At 33.7% G+C, this 25,854-nt stretch overlaps 2 protein-coding genes across 6 annotated transcripts; one reads left to right on the forward strand and one right to left on the reverse strand.

Moving 5' to 3' along the window:
* Nucleotides 1-786: 786 nt before the first annotated feature.
* LOC133291917 (potassium channel AKT1-like) lies at nt 787-12,108 on the reverse strand. Of its 4 annotated transcripts, none has more exons than XM_061490274.1 (12): nt 11,899-12,108; nt 11,408-11,773; nt 11,139-11,196; nt 10,708-11,019; nt 10,026-10,271; nt 9,506-9,604; nt 4,374-4,406; nt 4,081-4,266; nt 2,945-3,139; nt 2,763-2,838; nt 1,219-1,803; nt 787-1,055 (listed from the first exon to the last, which is right to left on the reverse strand). In XM_061490274.1, exons 1-12 carry the CDS (start codon nt 12,030-12,032, stop codon nt 787-789), a joined length of 2,559 nt encoding a protein of 852 aa, XP_061346258.1. In that variant the 5' UTR covers nt 12,033-12,108. The 4 variants fall into 4 exon arrangements, with proteins under 4 accessions (XP_061346258.1, XP_061346261.1, XP_061346260.1 ...); XM_061490277.1 differs by having other exon boundaries at nt 787-1,027; nt 1,215-1,803; XM_061490276.1 differs by having other exon boundaries at nt 787-1,039; nt 1,215-1,803.
* An 8,996-nt stretch (nt 12,109-21,104) lies between these two features.
* On the forward strand, nt 21,105-22,728 carry LOC133291898 (cytochrome b-c1 complex subunit 7-2, mitochondrial-like). Of its 2 annotated transcripts, XM_061490253.1 has the most exons (4): nt 21,108-21,271; nt 21,342-21,499; nt 21,610-21,657; nt 22,469-22,728. In XM_061490253.1, exons 1-4 carry the CDS (start codon nt 21,178-21,180, stop codon nt 22,535-22,537), a joined length of 369 nt encoding a protein of 122 aa, XP_061346237.1. In that variant the 5' UTR covers nt 21,108-21,177; the 3' UTR covers nt 22,538-22,728. The 2 variants fall into 2 exon arrangements, with proteins under 2 accessions (XP_061346238.1, XP_061346237.1); XM_061490254.1 differs by lacking the exon at nt 21,610-21,657 and having other exon boundaries at nt 21,105-21,271.
* The last annotated feature ends 3,126 nt before the right edge of the window (nt 22,729-25,854 follow it).

A 25,854-nucleotide genomic window follows, 5' to 3' on the forward strand; every position in this document is an offset into this window, starting at 1 on the left:
AGGGACAAGACTAAGTTAGTACCAAAAGATTCAACTAGTAAAATTCAGCTAGTACCAATGTTGTATTATTTTTAAAAACTTAACCAATGTCAAGGCTATATTATAAATTTTAAAGAAAATATATAGCATTTTTGAAAATCAGCTGGTGCCAAGTCATTAGCTAAACACCAAGTGGCTCCACCCACTATGGCAAAGATGGCTTTGCAGAGGGGCAGAGTAACAACATGGGTAAAGAGTAGAAGAGAGGATCTCCCCTCCTGGTATGAGGGGGGGTATTTAGAAAGAAGAGCCCTCTCCAGCATGGGGGAGCCAACTGATTAGTCCCATGAACTGTCTCATCAAGCCATGTCTTGTCCCGATCCAAGGCATGCTGCCCACTGTCAGTGTACAGGGCAGCAGTGCAGGGAAAGAAAAATGTCCCAGTGATTAGCTTCTATGGCTTGCCAAGTGGTGAGTCTAAGGTAAGTATCCAGAACAGTACTCAGAATAATACTTTCAAGAGATTTTTTTAAAATTACAAAAACAAATTTGTTTTAAAAAAAAATAGAAATTAATGGACAACGAATTTAATTTGTGTTTCCAATTTCCACTATAGACTAACTCACTAATCTTGAATCAGCTGAGGCCTGAGGGGGTGGGTATAATTTTGCCATTTACAAGTTACGCGCATGTGCTTGAGAAGAACCTATAAACATGGAAAAAAAGGTTTAAGTGGTAAGATACTACAGCACAACAATGGATACCCATGAAAAAGAATGGATTTGGAATCAATTCTTGTTTCCCTCTTCAGTCCCGTGTAATAATAAGATGATCACCATCTCTTATAAGCCTTATATCATCAACTTCAGCTCCTTCTTTGGTCAAAATTTTGGTGGGAGAGAAATCAAACTTTTTGGCACCAATATCTAGTAGTTCTTCGAGGGACTTAGGCAGCAAAACAAGCTTTGTAGCATGTTCACCTTTTTCAGGACAACTAAGTGTCACTCTTGCTATTGATCCACTCACGTTCCCTGTACTAGTGTTATTGCTTTGAGATGCCCTGCGATCCTTTTTATCTGCATGATTAAAATGGAAAACAAAATTTATAACTCTAATAACCAGAGATAAAAAAAAAAATGAACTTGTATTTTCTAACATGCTTCTTTTCATGTACCAACTACCAAGTCGTTCAATTTAAAATCAATATCATTATGTTCCAAGATAAAAGCATAAACTTACCACGATTGGCAGCTGAGATCATTCCAAAAATGGAGTTATGAAAAGTGTTGGCCCTTCTCCTTCGATGATTATCTAGCCAAGTTAAATCTTGTTGAGGTGGCAGTGGCATGCTTTCTTGGGAAAGAGCACGCATAGTGGGTTCACTTTGAAACCTCCCAATGCATGACACACACTCATTCTTTGATGTTGGAAAAACAGGTGGTCTTCTACTCTCTCCAATGTTCTGGAATATATTTTTAATTTCTTCATGGCCTTGATGTTCTGCCAAAGCCCTTGGAGTCCAGCCATTAGCATCTTGCTTATCAATCTCTGCTCCTTGGTCTAGAAAGAACTTCACCAGCTCAGTATTTCCTTCACATACTGCAGCATGCAGAGCAGTGGAACCATTCCTTTTGGATTGTGTCACGTCCAAACCATATTGAACAATTTCCTTGAGCAGTTCCATGTTATTTTGCTCAACAGCAGTGCATGCTAGATGGCCTGCATCGGCAGAAGATATTTCTGCACCATTGTCTATGAGAAGTTTCATGGCAGATTCATGCTTACCCAGCATTGCTTCCCATAGTGGAACGCTTCCATCCAAATCTGTATAAATAAAAGCAGTTAGAGATATCACCAGTACTAAGTACTAACACAAATTCCTGTATGAAAAAAGTTACCAGTAGTAGTAACTTTGAGGGAGTGCTTGATATAATTGAATAATTAGGTGCCAAAATTTTTAATAATGAAAAATTAAGCGCGGAATTCATATTTTTTTTTAAAAATCATTTAAACTATTAAATGTGTAATAAAAGAAGCTTTTTAGCATTTAATAAAGGGAAAAATGTTGGAAATCGACAATCACACAGAATCGAGAAAACAGAAAAAGAGATAAGAGTAGAGAGATTGACACGATGATTTACCCTGGTTCACCCAATATAGGCTACGTCCAGCTTGTCTGTACTATATTCACCTCACCGCCACTCGTTACAAGTGTCTCGGTTTACAAGGCAAATATAAATAGGATTACAAGAAACCCTAACAGCAGCTATTCATGGGCCCAAGCCCAAACTGCTAAGAAAATTACAATAGAAACAGAGCGGGACCCCAGTTGCCTTTCTGCTGACCCCGACAATTAGGGCCAACATCATCATGTGAAGTATGAGCCATACCCAACAAAAAATGTTTCTCCTTTTAAATGACACAGCTTGTATCATTTCACTTTCACAAAGAGGTGAGATCCACATCTTTATTTTTTTGTCCATTCTATTTCCCTCGTGATCTATCTTTTTCTCTCATTTAAAATGACACAACTTTACATCCTTTAAAATGATAGATACTTTTCCCTTTAATAAAATAGATGAGAGTATGTTATGGAAACTATTATTATTTAACAATTTAAATAAAGAAAGATTTGTTGCTAAATGCATTCAATGACCTCTCATATGTGTACTGTTTTCAGCACTTTTTTTTCACTTCTTTTCATTTTTAATGTTGGTGTCAAACTGCTTTCAGTCATTTGTAGTACTGAAACTTTTCATTTTCCAAACAGGCCTGAAGAGTACCTTTGCTATTGGGATCAGCACCATATTCTAGAAGCAAAGTTACACAGTGCTCATTGCCTTTAGAAGCTGCAATATGCTGTTACATGAGAAAATCAAGTTGTAAGCGTCTAGTATTTTGTCTATACATATATTCTTATGCATTAATTAGTATGTGTTCGTTCGTGGAAAGATAATCTACTAACCAGTGCTGTCCTTCCGTTCTTATCTACTTCATTTGGATCTGAACCCTTCTTCAGCAACCGATTTAACAATAGATCATCATTTCTGTTTGCTGCAAAGCATGTGCTGATGGGCAAATCCATTCTACCCCGAGCCAGCATGGCCTCTGTTTCTTTCAAAATAACATCCATCCCTGGCGCCTTTGATTCTTGCAAATGCTGCAACAAAGTATAGCACATATCACAATGTAAGACATTAGACACAACTCTTCTATGGGGAAAATGTGCAGTGTGTTTGATCCTAAAACAATGTATTTTGTGATATAAAAAAAAAATGTATTTTTACATTCTAAAATAAATTAATTTTAATGACCGTTATACAATTTCAGTTCCAAAAGAAATAACTCGAGATTGAATTTTAGTGCTAAAATCTTCGGTAAGAGGATCATCTAAAATCATTTTGAGGAGCAAACAACAGTATGCCCAATGAGATGGGAGGTGAGAATCCCAGTCCAGAGCTGAGGAAAATGTTCTATTGAACACTAAAAGTTCTCATAGAACTACATGCCAATTGCCAACAAATCTTAATCTTGCAAAATACTCCGTCTGATCTTATTTTCAAGGAAATACATTATCCAATGTTCTCTTGTCATTAACACATTTGGCAATGAAGTTGAGATCTAGTATCTCATATCTTCATATTTTTTTGGATACCACAACTATCCTCGACGGGAGGTAATTCTATTTGGGGCGGATCTAGGATTAAGGCTTTAAACTCCTTCCAAAAATAGTACTGGAGAGGATCGAACACATGTTCTCACCCCCACCTGTTCAGTTCACATATACCAACTGAGCTACCATCATTTGTTCGGTCTTCATTAAAAGTAAGAAAAGCATTCAAATAATGGGTCTAAAAGAGGGTAGTGTGAGAAGGGTGTAAAATGAGAGAAACTTAAGAGCTTGTTCTGTAGTCTAAGCTATTGAACCCAAAAGTCGAATTAATTTTAAGAAAAGATAATGACATCTAAAAATAAGAGTAACAAAAAAATGTTCTACTTCTGTGGACAATGGATTATGTGAAAGAAACTAAAACGTATCTTGCTATTAGAAGCATTCCTAGCAGAAAACACAAAACACAAATGTAGAAATACTTTATATACCTGGAGAAAGTTGTTCATGACTATTGTCCCATCTCCAACATTTGAATGAGCAAGATTTATAAATGTAGTACGGTTCAAGCGCAGAATTTGGCTCAATCGTTTGGTTCGAACTGTAAAAATCTGTGGTCTGTAACATAGAACTCCTATTTCTCCAACTACATCTCCTGACTGTGCCTCACCAACGACCTGCAATTATTGCAGACTACATCAATACCTTTGCAGACCACATTTTTTCATGTTGTTTGTTGCATGGCAGTGATGATTCGCAAAGGTGTTAATGTAAATAAACTTGCCTGTTCTATTCCATTCTTTCGTATGATAAGTTCCTGTCAGGCAGAAGAAAATGAAATTTCAGTTTGTAAATTTTTTTTTTTTTTCCCTATAGAATGGAGAAAGGACATTTGAGAAGTAAACATCCCAAAAACAGTAAAAGGAAAATTAATCTCAATAAAATAAAAATCTCTTAGTTACATTTTTTGATTTTGATATCCTTAATTTCATTTGCAACATGTCATTCCTCCTATTTTACAGCACATCAATTTGGTTCAGTCTCGAACAATGTTAGATTTGTTTAATGAATTAGCATAAACTAGATGCTGACATAGTTATCCACTATTGCTGATGTGGAAACTAACGTATGGAGCTGTTTCTAAATGGTGGGGAATTGTTTGCTGACGCACATATGTGATTGGAAATTGGAATTTGAGGTTATTGAAGCCTACATCGGAACAATGACCAAAATGTCACTATTCATCAACTTTTTTATCTAAATGCCACGCGAACAATGTTATTTCCCAATCTGCCACGGGGGCAAGTTCGATACCCGGTGTAGCGAACTCGGTTTGCTGACGTGTCACGTTTCTAGTGGACACCAACTTGATTTTAACCAAGTTTGCCTACATGGAAGGCGACCTTCATTTCTTTTTATTATTATTTTTTTAAAATTTGATACTTGTTATCCATTAAAAATGTGACACGTCAGCAAACCGAGTTCGCTACACAGGGTAGCGAACTTGCCCCCGTGGCATATTGGGAAATAACACTATTCGTGTGGCATTTAAATAAAAAAGTTGGTGAACAGTGACATTTTGGTCAGTGTTCCAGCCTACATCAGTGTGATGGAAACTGATTTACTGGTTGAACAAATTGATACTGTTCCGGCCAGCCCAAATGGCTGGCCTAAGCACAAGCCCAATAATTCAGCCCACACTCAAAGCCCCACACGTCACCTCTCTCTTTGAGAAAGTAGGTGACTTTTCTCCCTAATCACAGGAACATACGGCCATGGTACACTAGATAATGGCCTTAACGCCTTATGAAGCATGACAAATACAGGAGATGGCCAATCAAACCATCCCTTCCAGACTCACCCTTCCGCATCACATTAAATGCCAAACCCCATCTATAAATACACTTTTCATTACAGAGGAGGGTACTGTTCTAATATATTCATGAGTTGTTACTCTGTTCAATTGGAGAATCACCTTGAACATTAAACACTCCCCCCCCCCCCCCTCTTATTGATTATCGTTTCATAACGTTAAGAAAGCTTCTCAAGGACCTTGGTTTATACTATTGATATAAGAGCCACTCTATATTAAGATACACCCAGTTCTTCTTATCACCTACAATTTTAAAAAGGGAGCCCATATTGTTGACTATCTTATACACATTTTATCATAAGTATAATTAAGTCTATTATAATCTACAAATCAGCTTTAGCTGGAGATAAATTTTTTTGAATGTGTATGTGTTACTACCCATACTATAGGACTCAGGCTTTGTTAGTTAGGTGGTTAGGTTGTTAGGAGGCTAAACAGAAAGAAAGAACGAAACAAGAATTGCGAGAAAACACTTTTCTTAATTTTATTTAACCAAAAAACAACCTCCTAACAATAGGTTCTCCAAGCCTTAAATAGACAAAATAAAAATAATAAAAAAGTAAAGAACTATAATCATGCGCAATCAACGGAGATAACACGCAATCAACGGAGATAACACACAATCAATGCACACTCAAACGTAATCTAAAAATAACAACAAGGGAAATAATTAACAATTATTGAAAAGCCCTAAACTATGGAATAAATTATAAAAAAGTCCAATACAAGTCAGTCAGCTCGGTGAATCATTCTCTCCCACTTGGAAAAGATTCGCCCTCGAATCTGTTTCGTCTTCATTGATATGAACTTCTTCAGGTGGTAACCCAGGTGACAACTCTTCTGGTACAATATCACCAAATTTTCTAATTAAGATTAGGACTTGTGAATGAAATTTTTTGATATGCTTGGTACATTCATCTGCATTCGTATTAAACTGCTCGGGAACTATAAATATTATGAGTTATAAGGGAGTAAATGGACAAAACCCATAAATTATTCCAAAAGGACTATTGCCTGCAGTTTGGATCAATGATCACATCTGTGATCCGTCATAGGAAAATTTCGTCTGATGTAACAGCATTTCCCATTGCCCCTGACGATTTCCAATTAAAATTTTACCAAAAGTTAAATCTTTAACTCCATGGAGCATGAGGCTGTCATGCCCGTTGTCCCTAGATTCATAATACTGCTTGCAAACTGAAGACTTCTTAAATGAAGGATCATCCTGTATGATATCTTTGGGTAGAACTTCATCTTTGTCAGAGATATTAGAATTTATAATAACTGACTTTCCACCGAAATCACACTACAAGAGATTTCTTCCACCTCTGGATCTCTGGATTCTCATCGTCTTGCTCTCATCATACTTATCATAGATAGGGAACTCGTCATAAACTGAAGCATCCATAACAGGATTCTCATCATCTTGCTCTTCATCAGATTCATCATAGATCAGGACCTTCTGGTCTTCTGACAAGTCTATGATGTCAAAGACCCTTTCAATGGTGTGTGACCTGTCGATAAACTCATCTGTATGAGTGGTGCCCTCGAATTCCGGATCTCAATCTTCACACCAATATTAGCAAAAAAGGATTGATTTCGAGGTTGACTTTGCCCTCGAATGGGTTTTCGCTCCTTTCCTCCTCATGAGATGATCTTTCAGATTCCCTTTCTTCATCTGACTCGTCCAACTGTATTTGGGCAAATAGTTGTTCGAGCTTCTGAATTCGCCTACCATGTTCTGCCATTGTAGCAGCCATTGCTACAATTATGGTGTATCGCACGTCGATGTGTGGTTGTTCGTCGTCGCCGTTAAAGGTGTTACCATGCCCTCTGCCGTCGTCGTCCACGACCTCGACCTCAACTGCCATTGTTCTGTTCAGCCATTTATGTGACAACCAGAGCTCTTATTACCAAATAATGTCGAAGCAGTAACCTATTGGCTAAACAAAAATAAGAACGAATACAAGGATTACGAGAAAATACTATTCTCTTTTCTTAATTTTATTTAATAAAAAACAACCAAATAATAATAGGATTCTCCAAGCCTTAAATAGGCAAACTAAAATAACAAAACAGTAAATAACTATAATCATGCGCAATCAAAAGAGATAACGCACAATCAACGCACGCTCAAACATAATCTAAAAATAACAAAAAGGGAAATAATTAACAATTATTGAAAAGCCCTAAACTATGGAATAAATCATAGAAAAGTCAAATCCAAGTCAGTCAGCTCGGGTGCATCATCATCTCTCGCTAGGAAAAGATTCGCCCTCGAATCTACTTCGTCTTCATTGATATCAACTTCTTTAGGTGGTAACCCAAGTGGCAACTCTTCTGGTATAATATCACCAAATTCCATAATTAAGATTAGGACTTGTGAATGGAATTCTTTCTTGATACGCTCGTCTGCATTCGTATTAAACTGTTGGGAACTAGAAATATTGCGAGTTCTTCTAAGGGAGTAAGTGGACAAAACCCATAAACTATTCCAAAAGGACTATTGCCCACAGTTTGGTTCAATGATCGCATCTGTGATCCGTCATTGGAAAATTTGTCTGATGTACCAACAAGTCCCATTGCCCTTGACGATCTCCAATTAAACTTTTAACAAAAGCTAAATCTTTCTCTCCCTGGAGCATGAGGTTATTATGCTCGTTGTCCCCAAATTCATAATACTGCTTGCAAACTAAAGACTTCCTAACTGAAGGATCATTCCGCATGATATCTTTGGGTAGAACTTCATCTTTGTCAGAGATATTAGAATTTCTAATAACTGACTTTCCACCGAAATCACTATAAGAGATTTCTTCCACCTCTGGATTCTCATTGTTTTGCTCTCAATCATACTTATCATAGATAGGAAACTCGTCATAAACTGGAGCATCCATAATACGATTCTCATCATCTTGCTCTTCATCAGATTCATCATAGATTGGGACCTTCTGGTCTTCTGTCAAGTCTCTGATGTCAAAGACTCTTTCGACGGTGTGTAACCCGTCGATAAACTCATCTGGATGAGTGGTGCCCTCGAATTCCGGATCTCAATCATCACCCCAATATTAGCAAAAAAAGATTGATTTCTAGGTTGACTTCGTCCTCGTCGCTCCTAGTTCCAGTTCCAGAATCTCCTTTCCTCTTCATGAGATGATCTTTCAGATTCTCATCCTTCATCTGACTCGTCCAACTGTGTTTGGGCAAACAGTTGTTCGAGTTCCTGAATTCGCCTACCATGTTCTGCCATTGTAGCAGCCATTGCTACAATTATGGTGTTTCGCACGTCGAAGTGTGGTTGTTTGTAGCCGCCGTTAAGGGTGTTACGACACCTTCTACCGCCGCCGTCGCCTCGACCCCGTCGTCCACGACCTCGAGCTCGACCGCCATTGTTCTGTTCAGCCATTTACAAATTCTGGGATCTCAATATTTCTACCGCCGCCGTCGCCTCGACCTCGACCGCCATTGTTCTGTTCAGCCATTTATGTGACAACCAGAGCTCTGATACCAAATAATGCCGAACCAGTAACCAATTGGCTAAACAGAAAGAAAGAACGAAATAAGAATTGCGAGAAAACACTTTTCTCTTTTCTTAATTTTACTTAACCAAAAAACAACCTCCTAATAATAGGGTTCTCCAAACCTTAAATAGGCAAAATAAAAATAACAAAAAAATAAAGAACTATAATCATGCACAATCAATGGAGATAACGCACAATCAACACACACTCAAACGTAATCTAAGAATAACAAAAAGGGAAATAATTAACAATTATTGAAAAGCCCTAAATTATGGAATAAATTATAGAAAAGTCCAATCCAAGTGTGCATCAGTTAGTCTATCGTCTATATAATATGGGTCGTAACAGACTAGCAGTGTGTGTTCAGAAAGACTCCAGCTTTCTCATTAATTTCTGCGCTTTATTTCTTTGAGTAAAAGCTTTTGGCCCATACACCTCTTAGGGTGTTTCTTCACCCCAATTTCTACGTACCACTCAGAGTGTAAATGAAGTGAATGAAAATAAAGAGGGGATATAGTTTCTTACTGCAGCACCAGTGACAAAGATATAAAAGTCGGTTGGCGCTTCATTCTGCAAAACCACATCTTCCTTTGGAGGAAAATACTCAGCCTTCATCTCCGTGACCTTCAAATTTCAACAGTGCAAGATATGAGCATATAACAATCTGTTCAGTGTTCATCATCTAATAGACAAGGACAAACAAGAAGCACAGATACAACATAATTATTCTTGGAGCTAATATCAGTTAGATGAGTATATTTTGGATTAAATGCAAGATATTGATTTGTTAATAAATGTGTGAAGAGAGAATCTTATTTTTCTTTCTTTTCTCTAGGATCTCTCTAGTGAATTCTTGATTAACCAGCTGATGTTTGCATATCATAGATCACAGTCTTCTCATTCAAAATATCAGGTTTTGTCTTAACCAAAACAGAGGATTAAAAGCAGTTATACAAAATCCTCAGCAACATCACTGAAAAGCTTCACTGTTTTGTTTTTTTCACCACTGTCAGAGAGTTATAGAAAGCCAAAAAGAAAATATTACCAATTGAAAAAGAAGGTCATTTGACACTCCATGAAACAAGTATACTTTGTCCACAAGTGAATAGAATAGGTAGTGTGAGATGCTAGATCGAATAGCTTTTGGAAGGGATTCAATGATCTCTTGTTGCTGCAGTCCTTCTAAATCAGTTCTGTACTTCATAAACAAATGAGCAAGCATCTGTTCTTGCAAGCGGATAGGTAATTGATTCCGTTGGGCAAAACCTGTGGCAGATTGTACCGTGTCTCTCTGATATATGCCACAAAGCAGCCAAGAAAAAAGAAATCAAAATATTAATGAACCCCTTGGAAAGAAATGAAAGATCCGATATAGTATTTTAGAACCACAAGAATTATGTGAATTGTGGGTAATTCTATGAAGTGTACAATTTTCCCAGACTCAGAATGCTAATTAGGAGCTTCTGCATTGATATAATAAGAGCATAAAAATTTCAGTTGTGGAGAGCATGGATACATGTATGAGAGCGACTTCTGTCAGAAACTGAAGCAAGGTTATCCTTTCAGAAAAAGGACAAATGGACTTGAGAGACCATTCAGATCAAGTACTATTAAAACTTTAAAGAGGGAGAAAAAATGAAAATTGAGTTGCCAAAAAGGATTCCAAAAACCATTCAGGACAAGTGAGAAAACTCTGAAACTCTGAAGGTTTAAATGATTGTACTCACATATTTCCTAGTTCTGCTTGTCCCATGAACAACTAAGTTTGTCATGTTTCCAATGAGATAAGAGGTTAGTCCCAGATTAAAGAGCATATAGAATGTGTCAAAAATCATCTCCCTTGTATTTACAGGATGCAGATCACCATAACCAACTGTTGAAAGAGTCACTATGGACCAGTATACCGATGTTACATAGCGACCCGCGATATCTTCCTTAACACCATCAGCAATAAGCCCAAGCCATGAAGCTTTCTGGTTATGACTTTCAGCGAGAAAATAGTAAAAGCAGGCAGCAAAATGCACTGAAAATAGAGTAACCTACAAATGCAAGGCATCACAAGAAGGCTTATATAAGTTAGGTTGTTAAACCCTTAATAATAAATAACAGCTCATACAAGAAATTAAGGATGCAATTAAATAATAAATCAAGTACTCACACATATAAGCTTTGAACAGCGCACCCAGAAGTAGTTAAAATTTCTGTCTTTTTCTAATCTGACACAATGAATAGCCTAATCAGTTCCTATACAAGATCAAATTAAGCAAAAATGTGCTGCCCCCAAAGTCAAGCCTATCATGAGTTTAATTAATTAATAAGTTGTCATAAACAATGATGACAATTTTAAACTTTGATGTAAATATGAATTGTCCTTAAATTTTAAGTAATGTTATATCCCAAAGTAATACAATTGAAGAGGAGAATAACCTTGCAAACATGGCACTGACTCTGCGGAGACGCCAAAGGCGAAGCATATTGAAGTAACCGTAAGTCTTAAGAGGACGGGGCAAAATTTTGCGGGCAAGTTCAGAAGGGATGGTAGAGATGACATCAAAGGCAAGCCATGTTTTTGCATATCTAAAAGCAATGAGCTTTGGTTCGTCCACAAGAAGATAAGAAGCCTTGTCGAGGTAGGCAACAAAGAATGTAAGAACAATGTCAATGGCAAAAAAAGCATTCACAACATTGTCAGTAATGGAAAGAGCAACCGTTGGTTCATTAAGAAACCCGAATTCAAACGGGCACACCCATGCAGTGTAGAATACTAAAAACACCAGAAACGTATCCCACAGTCTGCATCACCATCATGAAACATTAAATCAAACATCATAATTACACGTGAAATTAATAATATAAGTTATTATCAATTAATGGACAAAGATTAATAATAATGTGTAGATATATGTATGTATATATACCTATAACGAGAGTAATAAGGGGAGATAATGAAAGTTCGGAGATGGGCTCTCCGGCAGCTGGTGGCGGCGGTGGCACCGAGAGAAGGAAGAGGAATGCCGGTGAGGCTGTATTGGCTGCCATCGTCCCTTGACATCTGATCTATATCTATGTGATCTCTATCTTTGTCGTCATATGTTTCCTCATGATTATGGCTGCCAAACAACGTTGCAAACATCTTCTTTGCTCGCTTCGGCATTTTTTTTTTGTTTTGTTTTGTTTTTTGTGTGTGAAACTGTGATTGCTTTTTTGATCTCTATATTTGTCTTTTTAATTTGATGTTTGTGTTTTTGTGGGTATAGGGAATGCCCGATGGGTACAGATAATAACATGTTTCGTTCTCTGTGGCAATATCAACAGATCTAAATTGTTGGATTTTGTTACTATATATGGTTGAATTTTGAATGTTGAATGATACATAATTTCAAAAAAAAAAAAAAAATTATACATGCAACATATTTTTATTTATATCCTTTTATAATTATTATTTTTACAATTTATTAATTAATTATTAATTCGTAATAAATAATAATCATTGAACTGTAAAAATCAACAGTTAAGATATGATTGTAAGATGCTGAAAATAGAAATAAGTTGTAAGTATAACTTTCGTCATCTATCTATATAAATATAAGTATTAATGATTCTCAATCTCTTATATAAATGGGTTAAATATTTTTACAGTCATTTCAAATAAAGTTATCTACAATTACTCTTCTTAACTAAGTCTGACCAGTAAGACATAAAAATTATATTTGTTCTCTCTGTCATGTCAGTCAACAATATATGAGGAGAGAAAAAAAAGAACAGTTTTATTGTTAATTGTTATAACCATATTTTACTAATCAGACACCTAGTTATAAAAGATAGCTGTAAATAATATTATCTAAAATAGTTGTAAAAATACTTATAAAAATAAAATTAACTTTTATTTGAGGCTTGTATTTGTCATTTAACATGACACAACAAAGTTTACTACACACACAATACTTTGTGAGATCCACACTTTTTGAGGGAAAAAAAAAACTACTACACGCAAAACAAATCTCGATAACATTACATAATCATTTTTACTGCAATTTCTTATAAAACCCATAAAATTATCTCCTCACGACATTAAACCCATAAATATAACTGCCTTCAACCCATATCATAATTATTTCGTGATCTCTGGCGTGCCTTTCGTGATGGCGGCGCTTTACGAAACTTTTTTTCTTTACGTTATCTTTGGAATCATTATAAAAGAAAAAAAAATTGTACTTTGATGGGATATCTTCTAAAATAAAAAATGAATTAAAAATAATTTTGAAAATATAATAAAAAATAATGAAGGAAATATGGCAGATGAAAAAATATCATTTAGTAAATAAATAAATAAATAATGTGATGCAGGTATTCTTCCAGATTCCAGATTCGTATGCGTTTAACATTTTTGATAATATTTTTTAAAATTAGACGCTTTTCATGGTTAGAATATTTTTTTGTGTTTTATTAAAAAAAAAATTAATCCAAATTCCTGACGAGAATATGAGAGGAGAATTTATGATGAAAAAAATTATAATAATGTCGTAGTCCTACATGGAATCAATCAGGTGTCAGAGATAAAATTAAATCTAATAAAGCGTTTGTTTTCTAATATAATAATGAAAAAAAAATACTTTTTCCTTTTTTGACTAAAAAAATTGCATTAAGAGATAGGGCATATTTACATGTGACTGAAGACTGAAGACTGAAGCATGTTGTAGCCAAAAAGACTGAAGCATGTGTTGGCATGAGAAGGTTAGAGCATATTTACATGTGAAAGGAAATAATGACTTAAGTATGTGTCGAGCATCAGGGTTTAATTAAATTTTAAAAAGTATTTCTTTTCATTCAAATTTAATCTCTACTAACTTTATTAACCAGGAAAAATTTAAAAATTCTTTGAAATTTTAAAAAATTAATTTTCGAAAGAACTAAATTAAGTTCGAGAGTTAAAAACAGAACCCCGCATTATTCATCCTTCTTAAGGTGATTATTTTCAAATTAGTGACACGAATTGTAATAATTTAAATATATTAAATTATCCCATAAAATATACTATAATAAGAACATATAAATAAATAATCAAAATTGAGTAAAAACAGTAAATACATAACTAAAAGTTAATTGAGAATAGATCGATCAAACATGGAATAAATATTTACTAGCCATGAAGTAATAAAATATTTATAAATTTAACAAAATAGATAAACATCAATCTGTTGGGAAATTCGTTCCCTCAAACTCCAATGTCAAGCGGGTCCAGGGGAAGCCCGTGGCAGGGAACCACCACCAATGAGCTAAGGTTACATCAACCGTAGCAAGTGGATCCGACACTATGTCTCAACCCAAAACCTTAAGGCATTGGGTTCATAGGTCCAACCGTACCAATGTGGGACTTATCACACTTGAATATCTCAACAATCTCCCCCTCAAGTGTGAAACCCACCATTGGTATGCTCCCCCTCAACCGAGTACCCGAAGCGCAAAGTACTCGACCCGCCTCCTAGCCAATCACTAGGCTAGCTCGAGCCCAATATGGCTCTGATACCACTGTTGGAAAATTCGTTCCCTCAAACTCCAATGTCAGGTGGGTCCAGGGGAAGCCCGTGGCGGGGAACCACCACCAATGAGCTAAGGCTACACCAACCGTAGCAAGTAGATCTGACACCATGTCTCAACCCAAAATCTTAAGGCATTGAGTTCATGGGTCCAACCGTACCAATGTGGGACTTATCACACTTGAATATTTCAACACAATCAATTAATATTAAAATGTATAAACAGTCAATCAATAACAATATAAGTAAATATTAAAACATGTGTTAATATGTTTATCAAAAAAAAAAAAACATGTTGAATATATAAAAAAATTCTTAAAATATTGAATAGATAAAAATACATTAAAATTTTATTAAAATACTTTAAAATATTAATTGATAAAAACAAATATAATAGATAACAATATATTAAAATATTAAAACATTAATATTAAATAGATAAAAAAAGTATTGAAATATTAAAAAAAGTTAATCAATAACAACTAATATTGAAGTAATGAAGTTAAGTCGTTACATTTAAAATATTTTAATATATTCAGCTAAAAAATTATAAATTATTTTATTTTTTTCATTATGAAAAGCGCATCTTTATTTTTCACCTTTGGCGAAGGTATCTTCACACGAAATTTGGCTCTTCTAAAATGATGGGTGCACTTTGAAGAGTAACGTTGAGTTATAATTATCATTTAAAAATTAGTGTAACAACTTAATTTGTATATATAATTTATCACAAACTTAACTTGTAATTTTTTAATTAATGATTTTTGTACTTCTTTTAAAGTGTATTCTCTCTATAAAGGAGCCAAATGTAATGTCTATTGTATAAATGACCCCAAATTATTATTTTTTTAAATTAAAACTTATGCATGTCATATTTATTTTATTTAAATATTTGTGTAAATGCTTCAGTTGTGAAAGATAAACAACTTATTTTTTTATGTAGCATTTAACAGTATTAAAGAATTTTACTCATATTTAATGATATATTATATGCCATTTAATAAATTTGATAATTCGTGTAGTTATTAATACAAGTGAATCCATCAAATAATATATCAGCACAATTAATAAATAGTAATATAAAAGTTTTATAATAACAACAATCTCATTTTATTAACAATTAATGTACTTTATATTAGGTTACTTTTTTGTAAACTGAGATTAAATCACTCTCTAGTGGTTTTAATGATACAGCATCAATCACTCATCAGAGACTTGCCTATGGATTCCAAGCAACTGGAGCCCATGCAAAACTCACAGTTCAATTAAAAATTAGAAATAACTATATCTGTTATAAATCTAGGATCGTATTTCCCTAACAATAAAGCGCTAAAAAAACTAAGAACGGGAAGAAAGAACACGAGGAATTATTTACTTGGTTAAGGTATTAGTGAGTTTCCTGCACCCGGAACGTCGTCCTTCACCAAAGATCAAAACTCAGATGCTTGAGCCACCAATTCTCCCTTGACCGAAGCACCTTCTTTACCAACTAGCTCCAAACCGAAAAATAAACCCATCAAAATGACCATCTTGATGAGCTCTTCAAGGTTCTCCAAAAGATCGAAGCCAAAAACTCACTCTAACACCGTGATTTTTGACAAAGTACACTCACCCACACAACCCTAACTTAGAAGCTCTGATGCACAAACACACTTTTTTTTTTTTTTTTTTTAAATGTGTGTCGGTATCGATCAACATTTTTTATATGCAGTGAACTGATCATTTTTCGACATGCCATCAACATTTTTTGGACATGTTTTTTTTTAATAACTAGATTTTTTTTAATTAAATATGAAAAAATAATTTATAAATCAAATAATTTCTGTTATAAAATTTAACAAGACATGAAAAATTATTTTTTCTTTATATTTATGTTATGAAATTTAAATATTTGATTGATTATATGACTTATTATGAGCTGCTATATGTATAGATCGTAAACTATATTATATATATTAAAAATATTATTTAATATCAAAACTTGTCCTAACATGGAGAAATTAAATATTTTTCAGAATTAACGTGTTGGCGTGTCGTGTCCCGTCTTATCTCAACATTAAAGAGATCTGCGGATAAGAATATTTGGCCATCTGTAATAGAAATGTCTTGTATGAATGTCGGTACAACATAGCTTAGAAGGTTCAAGAGAGAATTCAAAAAAGAGTACTTTTCAGCTAGTGAAACAATAATGTCACGTAACACCAATGAAGGAGAGACTAAAGCCATATATGATGTGATGTATAAGACCTGATAATATAAGCTTATACTACATGTTATGACATCTTCAGTTGTTTGGTGTGACTATCGTATAGTACAAGCTTATCAGACCTAAAGATGGAATTAGACCTGACAAGGGGGTGATGTATTGGATTAATCTCATCTTCCCCACCCTTCTGCCCTTTTTTCCTCATTTTCTCTATTTCTTCCCCACCGCCCTCCCTTTGCTCCGCGATTGCATCGTCGGAGGCGTGAGTTTCTTGGGCTGAGAAGACGGTGGTTAGACGTAGTTAGCTACGGGCTTGCGAAAATTGGAGGATGATTTGCCATAGTTGAGATCTCGCTGAGCTTAAGCCATCTAGAGGAGCTCGTCCTTGTTGCTGTCAGACATTTGAACAATTTTTCTACTTCTCTCGTGTGACCGTGAACGTGAATAGGATTCGAAAATGAGAGAATGAGAATGATTTTTTCGATTTTAGATTCGAGTCTCTGTGTCTATTTTTTTGCAAAGGAGAAAACAAGACAACGAAAGGAAGAAAGTTCAAAGTAAAATCTTTCCATTTCAATGTATTTTGGTAGCTTCCCAAAAAAAAAAAGTTTTTTTAGAGGATGGTAGGCACATTTTATCTCTTAAAAAAATAGTATACATAACATTTTTTGATTATTATAATTTTTTTAATTTAAATTAATATTTATATAACATGATAATATTTGTATAAATTATGTTGTATATGTGTGTGTGGATTAATATTTTTCATGGGTCTATGAGAAAAAGATATAGGAAAACAAATGTGTTCGGAGGAAATAAAATTATTTATGATAAGATAACATTCAATTTTTTTTATTTCTAAAATTCTATACCTTATATAACAAATTAGTAATATTTTTTTCTACATACTTATATTTGGAAGAATTATATAAACTTTTTATTAAAGGATATTTTTATCAAAAATATTTACTTTTATCCTATGTGGTACATATAGTCATTATAAAATACTGGATAGTATTATCTTATACAATATATTCTCTTAGGGCCTGTTTGGTATCATGCATAAAGTCTGATAGTATAAGCTTATACTATACGTTATGACATTTTCAGTTGTTTGGTGAGACCATCATATAATATAAGTTTAAACAGCAGAATCCCTTAATACATCAAAATGATGTATAACTTAATCCGGCATAAGGGGGAAGGATTAGGCCCAATAAGGAATTAGTGTATTAACATCGTTGACCAATGCAATTTTCAAAAATTAATATATTATTTTAATATTAATATATTTAAATATTAATATATTTAAATGAAAAATAATTTTTCAATATATTAAATTTTAAAATATTTAATATTTTTTGGACACACTGATCAATAAATTTTTATAAAAATTAATATCATATGACATTTTTTGAAGAATTATATAGATTCTTTATTAAAAGATATTTTTATTAAAAATATTTATTTTTATCCTATATAGTATTATACAATGCATTACCAAATACTAGATGATATTATCTTATACAATATATTATTTTATACAATATCATGTCAAACACTGGATATTATTAAAATTCAATCAGGTCTTATAAAATCATGTCTTATACTATCAGGTGTTATACTATCATCCTTATCCTATACTATGCACCAAACATGCTCTTATACAATATCATGTCAAACACTTGATAATATTAAAATTTAATTAGATCTTATACAATCAGGCATTATACATCATTTTGATGTATTAAGAGATTCTGCTATATAAGCTTATACTATAAGATTGTTACATCAAATAACTGAAAATATGATAACATATAGTACAAGTTTATCCTATCAAACCTTCACGGTCCAAGACGCCAACGTTTTGGCTATGTTGCTTAATGCACTAGCCACGACAATCATACACCATATGCAATAAACAATGGTCCTCAACAAATTACACTCATCATTGGCCCAACAGATAATTACACACATATATATCATATATCAGCCCAACAATGGACATAAATCAGATAAGCCCAATTAGTTTAGGAAATAAAATCAACAATATCTTAATATTTTTTTTGTAATCACAATATCTTAATGTAATTAATCATTTGAGAGGTATAAGTTGTTTAAGTTGAATATATTTTTGTTCTTTTATGTGAATTCGTTTATGAAAAAATTCCCCTATATATTGTTATTTATCTTAATGTAATTTTGTGTTTTTTTTTTTTTTTTTTTTTTTTTTTTTGTAAATCTGGCTCAGAATCAGTATCTCGTTACCTTTGGGGGCGGCCTCGAGTCGCAAAATCATGTCTCAACAATTTTGGCAACTGAAGAGATGCGCAATATCGAAGGCGTCTAGCCGCAATGGCCTCCCATTCAGTCACATCTGCTATCACAAAGAAAGACAAAGGAAATCAATCACTTGCAATTTGTGAAAGCTCTAACTTTGACTGGAATTATATGTTCTGTAAAATGTATTTGTGGGGCTGTTGCTCTTGGAACCTCATTCGCTTATTTTTTACAAAGAGTGTCTTTTAAGTTATCAACGATTCAGAAATCCAAGGTGAGAAACAAAAGGAATTAAATCCAACACTCTCATTCACACACGTATAATATCTTGCTGCGATAATTGCCATGCGTCGCATCAGATGTATAGTAACAATAGTATTAATATATGGAAAAAAATTGTTTAAAAAAATATCACATTCACATCAAAGTAAATGGATCTCATAAATATTTTAAATATTTTCTCCCTTTTATTTTTATAATGTAATCCCTTCATTTTTATGTGATTGTGGCAAAAACAAAATCTACAACAAAAGCAAAAATATTAAACCCTTAATGAGATAGAATACTTTGACATTGGTGTCAAACTTTGAATTTGACATCAAATCTTAAATGTTGATTTCTGTCAATCAACGATTATCATTTATTAGGAATTAAATTTATTAATTTCCAATAAATTATAACTGTTATTCACGAAAATCAACGGTAAGGATTTGATATCAAATTATAAAATTTGACACCAGTGTCAAATGATCCTGCCTCACTCTTAATATATATGGTTGAAATTATAAGTGTATTTCTTGCATCACGAATGTAAAGAGAAAAGATAAAATCCCATGGAAAGAGCATTTTTAATACTCCTGTCGATTGAATATTACAAGGCCTTATAAAAGTTATATTAGTTGCGATGAGGATCGAATTTGTGACTTTATAGTCACTTATACCATGTAAAGAACCTTGGGATACACCACTCCAAAAGCTAGCTCAAAGGGTGAGAGTGTCCAAGCACATACAACCAATGTAGGACTATATATCTCAACAATTTTCACTAACATATATAAGAGGAAAAACTTGTAAATTATTAAAAATTTATAATTAATTAAAATTAGAAATTAAATATAAAGTAAAGAAAATTTTAAAATTATAAAAAAGGTATACATAATTAATTCATGTGTTGTTAAGCTTCACGGTTTCCCTCGTTCATTGGTTTCAGGTCGCGATTCAGTTTTCATTAGCAAGTTCTGGAAAAAGCTATTTCAATTAAGTGAAACTTCACTTCACATATCCTCAGCTTGCCTTTCTCAATCCGATGCTCAAACTGAGGTGACTAACAGATGTATTGAGCAGTGTCTTCGTGCCTTTTATTCTGAACAAAATCACAGCTGGTCCTTAATTGTATCTATGCTGGGCTAAATTACACTACAACACAACAGTGCATTCAGCCATCCAAATGTCCCTGTTTCGAGCGCTAAATCTCAACAGTCCCTCTCAAGATCCCCCCCCCCCCCCCCCGCCCTTATCCCAGAGGTACTGTTAAAATTGAAGAAGTGGATACATTGTTGATTCGTCGTAATGAGGTGTTAGCAAGTCTGGATATGCATTTGAGACAAGCTCAACATCGTATAAATTAAGCTGCAAGCAGATCGTCACCGCCATGATTACATATTTCAAAGTTGTTGAGATGGTATTAGTGCATTTGCAACCATACAGACAACTATCTGTAATAAGACATGCAAACCATAAATTGGTCAAACGATTTTATAGTCCATTTTCCTTTGAACAAGTGATCATCGATCCCTGTTGCATATGCCTCATGCATCCAACATTTCATATTTCAGTTTTGAAATAATATTGTTTGGAATTTGAAAAAAAATATAAAATATTTTAATGAAATTCATAATACAAAATAAAAGTAAAATTCAAGACTCCCTATTTTTTTTTCCTAAAAGTCAAAACAACACGATTGCGTTACTCACCCAACATCAAGAAATGTATTATGCATGGGCTGTTTTAGAACGCATTTTTGAAAGCCCAATACATCCAAAAAAGAGAAAAGGGAAAGAAACGACATGCCGTTGCAGGGCGTGGAAAAGTCAACATAATCGCCCCGCTAAAACGAAAAGATACAGAAACCCTTGTTCTTGTTCCTCAGCAGCGTAGCATTTGTGGATTTAGCAATGTCGTCGTTGTTGCAGTCATTTGTGGATCCGAAGAAGAACTGGTTAGCACGTCAGCACATGAAATCCCTGTCGAAGCGCCTTCGCAATTACGGTTATTCCCTGAACCCTAATTCTACCATTTCCCGATTCGCGATTTTCTGAATTCTGAAATTGGGAATTAGGGCTCCGATACGATGATCTTTACGATCCATATTACGATTTGGATGTGAAGGAGGCCCTGAACAGGCTTCCGAGGGAGATAGTTGACGCTCGCCACCAGCGTCTTAAGCGTGCCATTGACCTTTCCATGAAGCACGAGTACCTCTCTAACGATCTTCAGGTTCCACACTTTATTATTATTATTATTCATTTTAATTTCATGTGATGCTATGTTTGTTTTGTGCACTACCAATGTTTAATTTAAAACCCTTTATGATATAACATTCACAGGTAGTGCAAACACCATTCCGGAACTACCTTCAGGATATGCTGACCCTTGTAAGTCCTATCATATCATCATATAAACACCAAAATATTTCATTTTGCCTCATTCTTTACTTTCATTTAACATGTTTTTTCTAAAGACTCTTTATGGGGGAAAAACTTGACAGTGGGTTTGTTTCATTATGTTTATGCAGTTAGTTTGTTCTTTTTATTAATTGCTTTTTCAGTTACATGATAGGATTTCTTTACATGGTAGTAAATTAATTATTCAAATAAATATGGTAGCTTTTTAAACTCGTGTGTATGTATGACTTCACTCTGATAAATTGACTACTTGCTGGAAGAGATGCATTTTTTATGTGGGGATTTTTCCTTTTTCCTGAACCACTTGATTCATTCTATTGGCATAGCTCTCTAGCTGAGAATAGTTTTACTCTATCATCCTTGCGATACTATTATATTGAAATGTGTTGATATGGGTCCAATTTCCAAAACACATTTTACCCTTCACAATTATTTTTGGGCAGAATACCACTTACATTATTTGTCTCGTTTGGCATTTCGGCCAAAGGTAATTCTGGACTACACCATAATATACATTTTCTCAGAACAATAATCAAGGGAAATGTATTTACTGTTTTTTGAGAATTAGTAACAGTATCTTTCATGTGATTTGTTGGGATGTTGAGTTGGATTCCTAAGACTGAATAACTTGTTATTTCACTTTATTTTACTTTTGAGCATTATGTCTTAAGACTTATGCTATATGAGCTGCTTGCTATTTCCTATGAGAGTGAGAAATGAAAACAGCTCAATCATGGCTGAAATTGTATTACTATATGTTTTTTCACCCACATTTTTGTAGGTGAAGAGGGAGAAAGCGGAACGTGAAGCGTTGGGGGGTTTGCCTCTCTATCAACGAGCCATTCCTTGAATGCATTAAATCTTGCTTGAAGCTATTTTGATTGGAGTGGAACATTGGTTGAAATTGTATTAATGTTGCGGTATGATGTTTTCATTGGAGAAGTTTATCTCCTTCGCATTTCCTCCTTATATGAATCACATTTTTTTCATGATGTGAATTTTGTACTCAACCGTTTTCTAATAACATTTAAAACTTTTACATCGATTATGTTGTTCGGTAAGAATGGGCTGCTGTGCCTTCAAAATTCAGTCCTTGCTTTTGTCCTTCTCCACTTTTCTGATGAAGTTAAGGGATGTTTGATTACTGTGTTTGAAAAACAAATTTTGTTTTCAAAACTGAAATACAATATATATATATATATATATATATATATATATATAGGTAGGATTTTTTGACACCAGTGTCAAATTTTAAATTTGACACCTCATCTGATAGTCGTTAGATCAAAAAATGTCACATGCTTACAAATCAGAGCCATTGATATTTTTTGATCTAACGGCTATCAGATGAGGTGTCAAATTTGAAATTTAACACTGGTGTCAAATTTGAAATTTAACACTGGTGTCAAAGGATCCTATCTTATATATGAGGCAGGATCCTTTGACACCGGTGTCAAAGGAAAAGTTTGACACCTCATCTAAGAGCCGTTAGATTAAAAAAAATCAATGGTGTCACATGCTTACAAATCAGAATCGTTGATTTTTTTTAATCTAACGGCTCTCAGATGAGATGTCAAACTTTTTTTTTTGACACCGGTGTCAAAGGATCCTGTCTCCTTTTATATATATATATATATATATATATATATATATATATATATATATATATATATATGTTTGGCTGCTTATTTTATCTCTGATTGTTTTGGAAACTTTGTTTTCTATATTTTGTTTTACAGTAGAAAATTGCGAGCACGTTTTCATTTTTAATTTGTTGTCATGAATTCCTAGTCTCACATAAACCATCACTGTATCTGCCAACCATCGCGATCATATTGAAACTTTCCAAACTAATTCTCCTAACCAAATTTATTAAATAGGTTTTTTTTGTGAAATAATTGCTATGAATGAAAACACATGAATAGAATCATATGTCGAACGATTGACCATTTTCAGAGATTATAGCACAGGCCTTAATTGCCCATTTCTAGAGAGAGTAATACAGAAATCTTGTTTAATATTTTTTGGCTCATAAATCAGTAAAATGAGATGAAAATGGAAGAGGGAGATTATGATATTGCTAAATTTTATTTTTCTAACTTGAATGTCATGAATTAATTCACTCTGAAAACCTGAAGTGATTAGCTAAGATGATTTTTATTGTATCTCCAATATATTTCATTATATAATAACTTTTGGTATTTGAAGTGCACTCGATGTACAAATCCACTTATTTTTAAATTCAATTTTGCCTTAAAAGATTAGGGACACTGAGAATCAGATTTTATTTATTTATTTATTTTGTAAATTCAATTTTGTATTAACTTTTTTAACTTTTATCTTATATTATATAAAATAAAATTTAATATGATCAATATTAAAAAACGATAAAAATATCACATACTGCCAAATTACAATCGCAGGCCTGGATTCCTAACCAATGGAATGGCAACACGCCTCCTCTGCAGCCCATAATCCCCATGTATCAGCCCAACCGATGCAATCTCGACCACACGTCAAGAGGCGCTTGATTAAATTCCAGCCATTTACCATGTTGCTAATACAAATTCTAGCAGTCACCAGAATCCTGGGGACAATGTCCTATTTGATGTTACAGCCCAAGATCACACACACCGCCCAAGAAGGACACCAAACCACCACTGAGGGATTAAAAGATGGGCTAATGACCACCTTGGGCCCAAATTAAACAATCAGAGAAAAATAGGGTATCTCTTAGTTATCTTATCTCATGTAGAATTTAGTTATTTTATATGGGCTTTAGTCATCTTATCTGGGTTATCTTTCCAGAGTAATTATCTGAAGTTTATCAAATCTAACATTTGAATTCCTTCAGCATTGTATCCGATTATTATATATTGGAATGAAATAGCAAGAAAAGATATGAGTTCATATCACCAAAGTGACAAAGTCCTTCACCCTCTGTTTCTCTTCCTCTCCTCCTAGTTCATCATGTAAAGAACAAGCTGCTTAAGTAGTGGAGATAGATTGATGAATTTAAATACCATATTTTAATTATTGTATATACCTTAGTTTAGTGGCGGAACCAGGAATTTTTTTTTTATGTCTGCATATTTAGTGGCCAGAGTTTAGGGACAGTGCCCCGAATTTTTTTTTTGTAAAGAGTTTAAATTAACGGTTGAACCCGCTCATAATCTAGTTGCTTCCATAACAAAGTTGCAGATAATAGTTTGACCAATCATTTTTCCCCCTAAATCATACCAATCCTCCAAAACAAATATGAGAATATACTTCAGTACATCCATACATCATCATTCTATTTTATAGTGGTGAATAAAAAAGTCAACACTGCATGTACAGAAGGCAAGCAAAATCACAGTGAAGGCCTCATATGTAGATATTAACTTATTTGAGAATGTCAGACCTGCAATCAATCATCTCTTTTTATAAAAATGAAAAAGAAAATAAAGGATGAAAAGAGCATGTGAATCAGTACGTGACAGGGGAGAAGAATAAGTTTTCTCTCTAATCAATTTGCGTTGCTACGTTGTTTTAATCATTTTCGTACGGTGCTACGTTGCTAACTAATATAAGAATAAATATCTTTATTGTTCCTTAACAAAAAATTCGATCCTCACTTTAGTCCATTATAAAAAAAAAATTAGTCACCTGGTCCCTATGAAATTCAAAGTGAACCTATTTTGGTCTTTTTGAGGGACTAATGTAGGTCTTTTTTAAATTTGTGAGGGACCACAATTTTAACTAAATTGATCCACTTTGAACTTTTTAAGGACCTCGAGACTAATTTTTTTTGTAAGGGACTAAAATGAGGACCATTTTATTTGTTAGGAACTTAAAAAAATATTTACTCCTAATATAAATATTAAACCAAAAGACAAATAAGGACCTGCACCAAAAACAAAAAAATCAAAATCAAATTTTTTTCCCACTAGTGCCTTAGTTAGAGTCTCTGGTGGCTTAAATAGTTTTTCTTTTTCTATTTTTAATTTCGAAGTCCGTATGTATTTTTTTTCTTCTAAAATTGTAAATGTGTACAATTGGATAAATGAAAGTTGGATTTTTTTAAAAAAAAAAATTCAAAGTCATACATATCATTCATAATTTGAAATAAGAAATAATAAAATATTAAAAGAATTCTCAACTGGGTTATTCAACTCTTAAACACAC

The sequence above is a fragment of the Gastrolobium bilobum genome, unplaced genomic scaffold (genome assembly GCF_033153095.1).
Source record: "Gastrolobium bilobum isolate Gb01-03AN ecotype WA unplaced genomic scaffold, APGP_CSIRO_Gbil_v1 utg8480, whole genome shotgun sequence".
Classification (NCBI taxonomy): domain Eukaryota; kingdom Viridiplantae; phylum Streptophyta; class Magnoliopsida; order Fabales; family Fabaceae; genus Gastrolobium; species Gastrolobium bilobum.

What these genes read in the sequence shown, in the direction of transcription:
- LOC133291917 (XM_061490275.1), bottom strand. Translation starts at nt 12,032, where the DNA reads ATGTCAAGGGACGATGGCAGCCAATACAGCCTCACCGGCATTCCTCTT. An exon ending in ATGACCTTCTTTTTCAATTG is followed by an intron (nt 9,605 to 10,025) that starts GTAATATTTTCT and finishes TGAAATTTGAAG; the next exon opens with GTCACGGAGATGAAGGCTGA. An exon ending in GGTAAGTTTATGCTTTTATC is followed by an intron (nt 1,043 to 1,199) that starts TTGGAACATAAT and finishes TAAAAAGGATCG; the next exon opens with CAGGGCATCTCAAAGCAATA.
- LOC133291898 (XM_061490253.1), top strand. Translation starts at nt 21,178, where the DNA reads ATGTCGTCGTTGTTGCAGTCATTTGTGGATCCGAAGAAGAACTGGTTA. An exon ending in ACCTCTCTAACGATCTTCAG is followed by an intron (nt 21,500 to 21,609) that starts GTTCCACACTTT and finishes TAACATTCACAG; the next exon opens with GTAGTGCAAACACCATTCCG. An exon ending in TTCAGGATATGCTGACCCTT is followed by an intron (nt 21,658 to 22,468) that starts GTAAGTCCTATC and finishes ACATTTTTGTAG; the next exon opens with GTGAAGAGGGAGAAAGCGGA.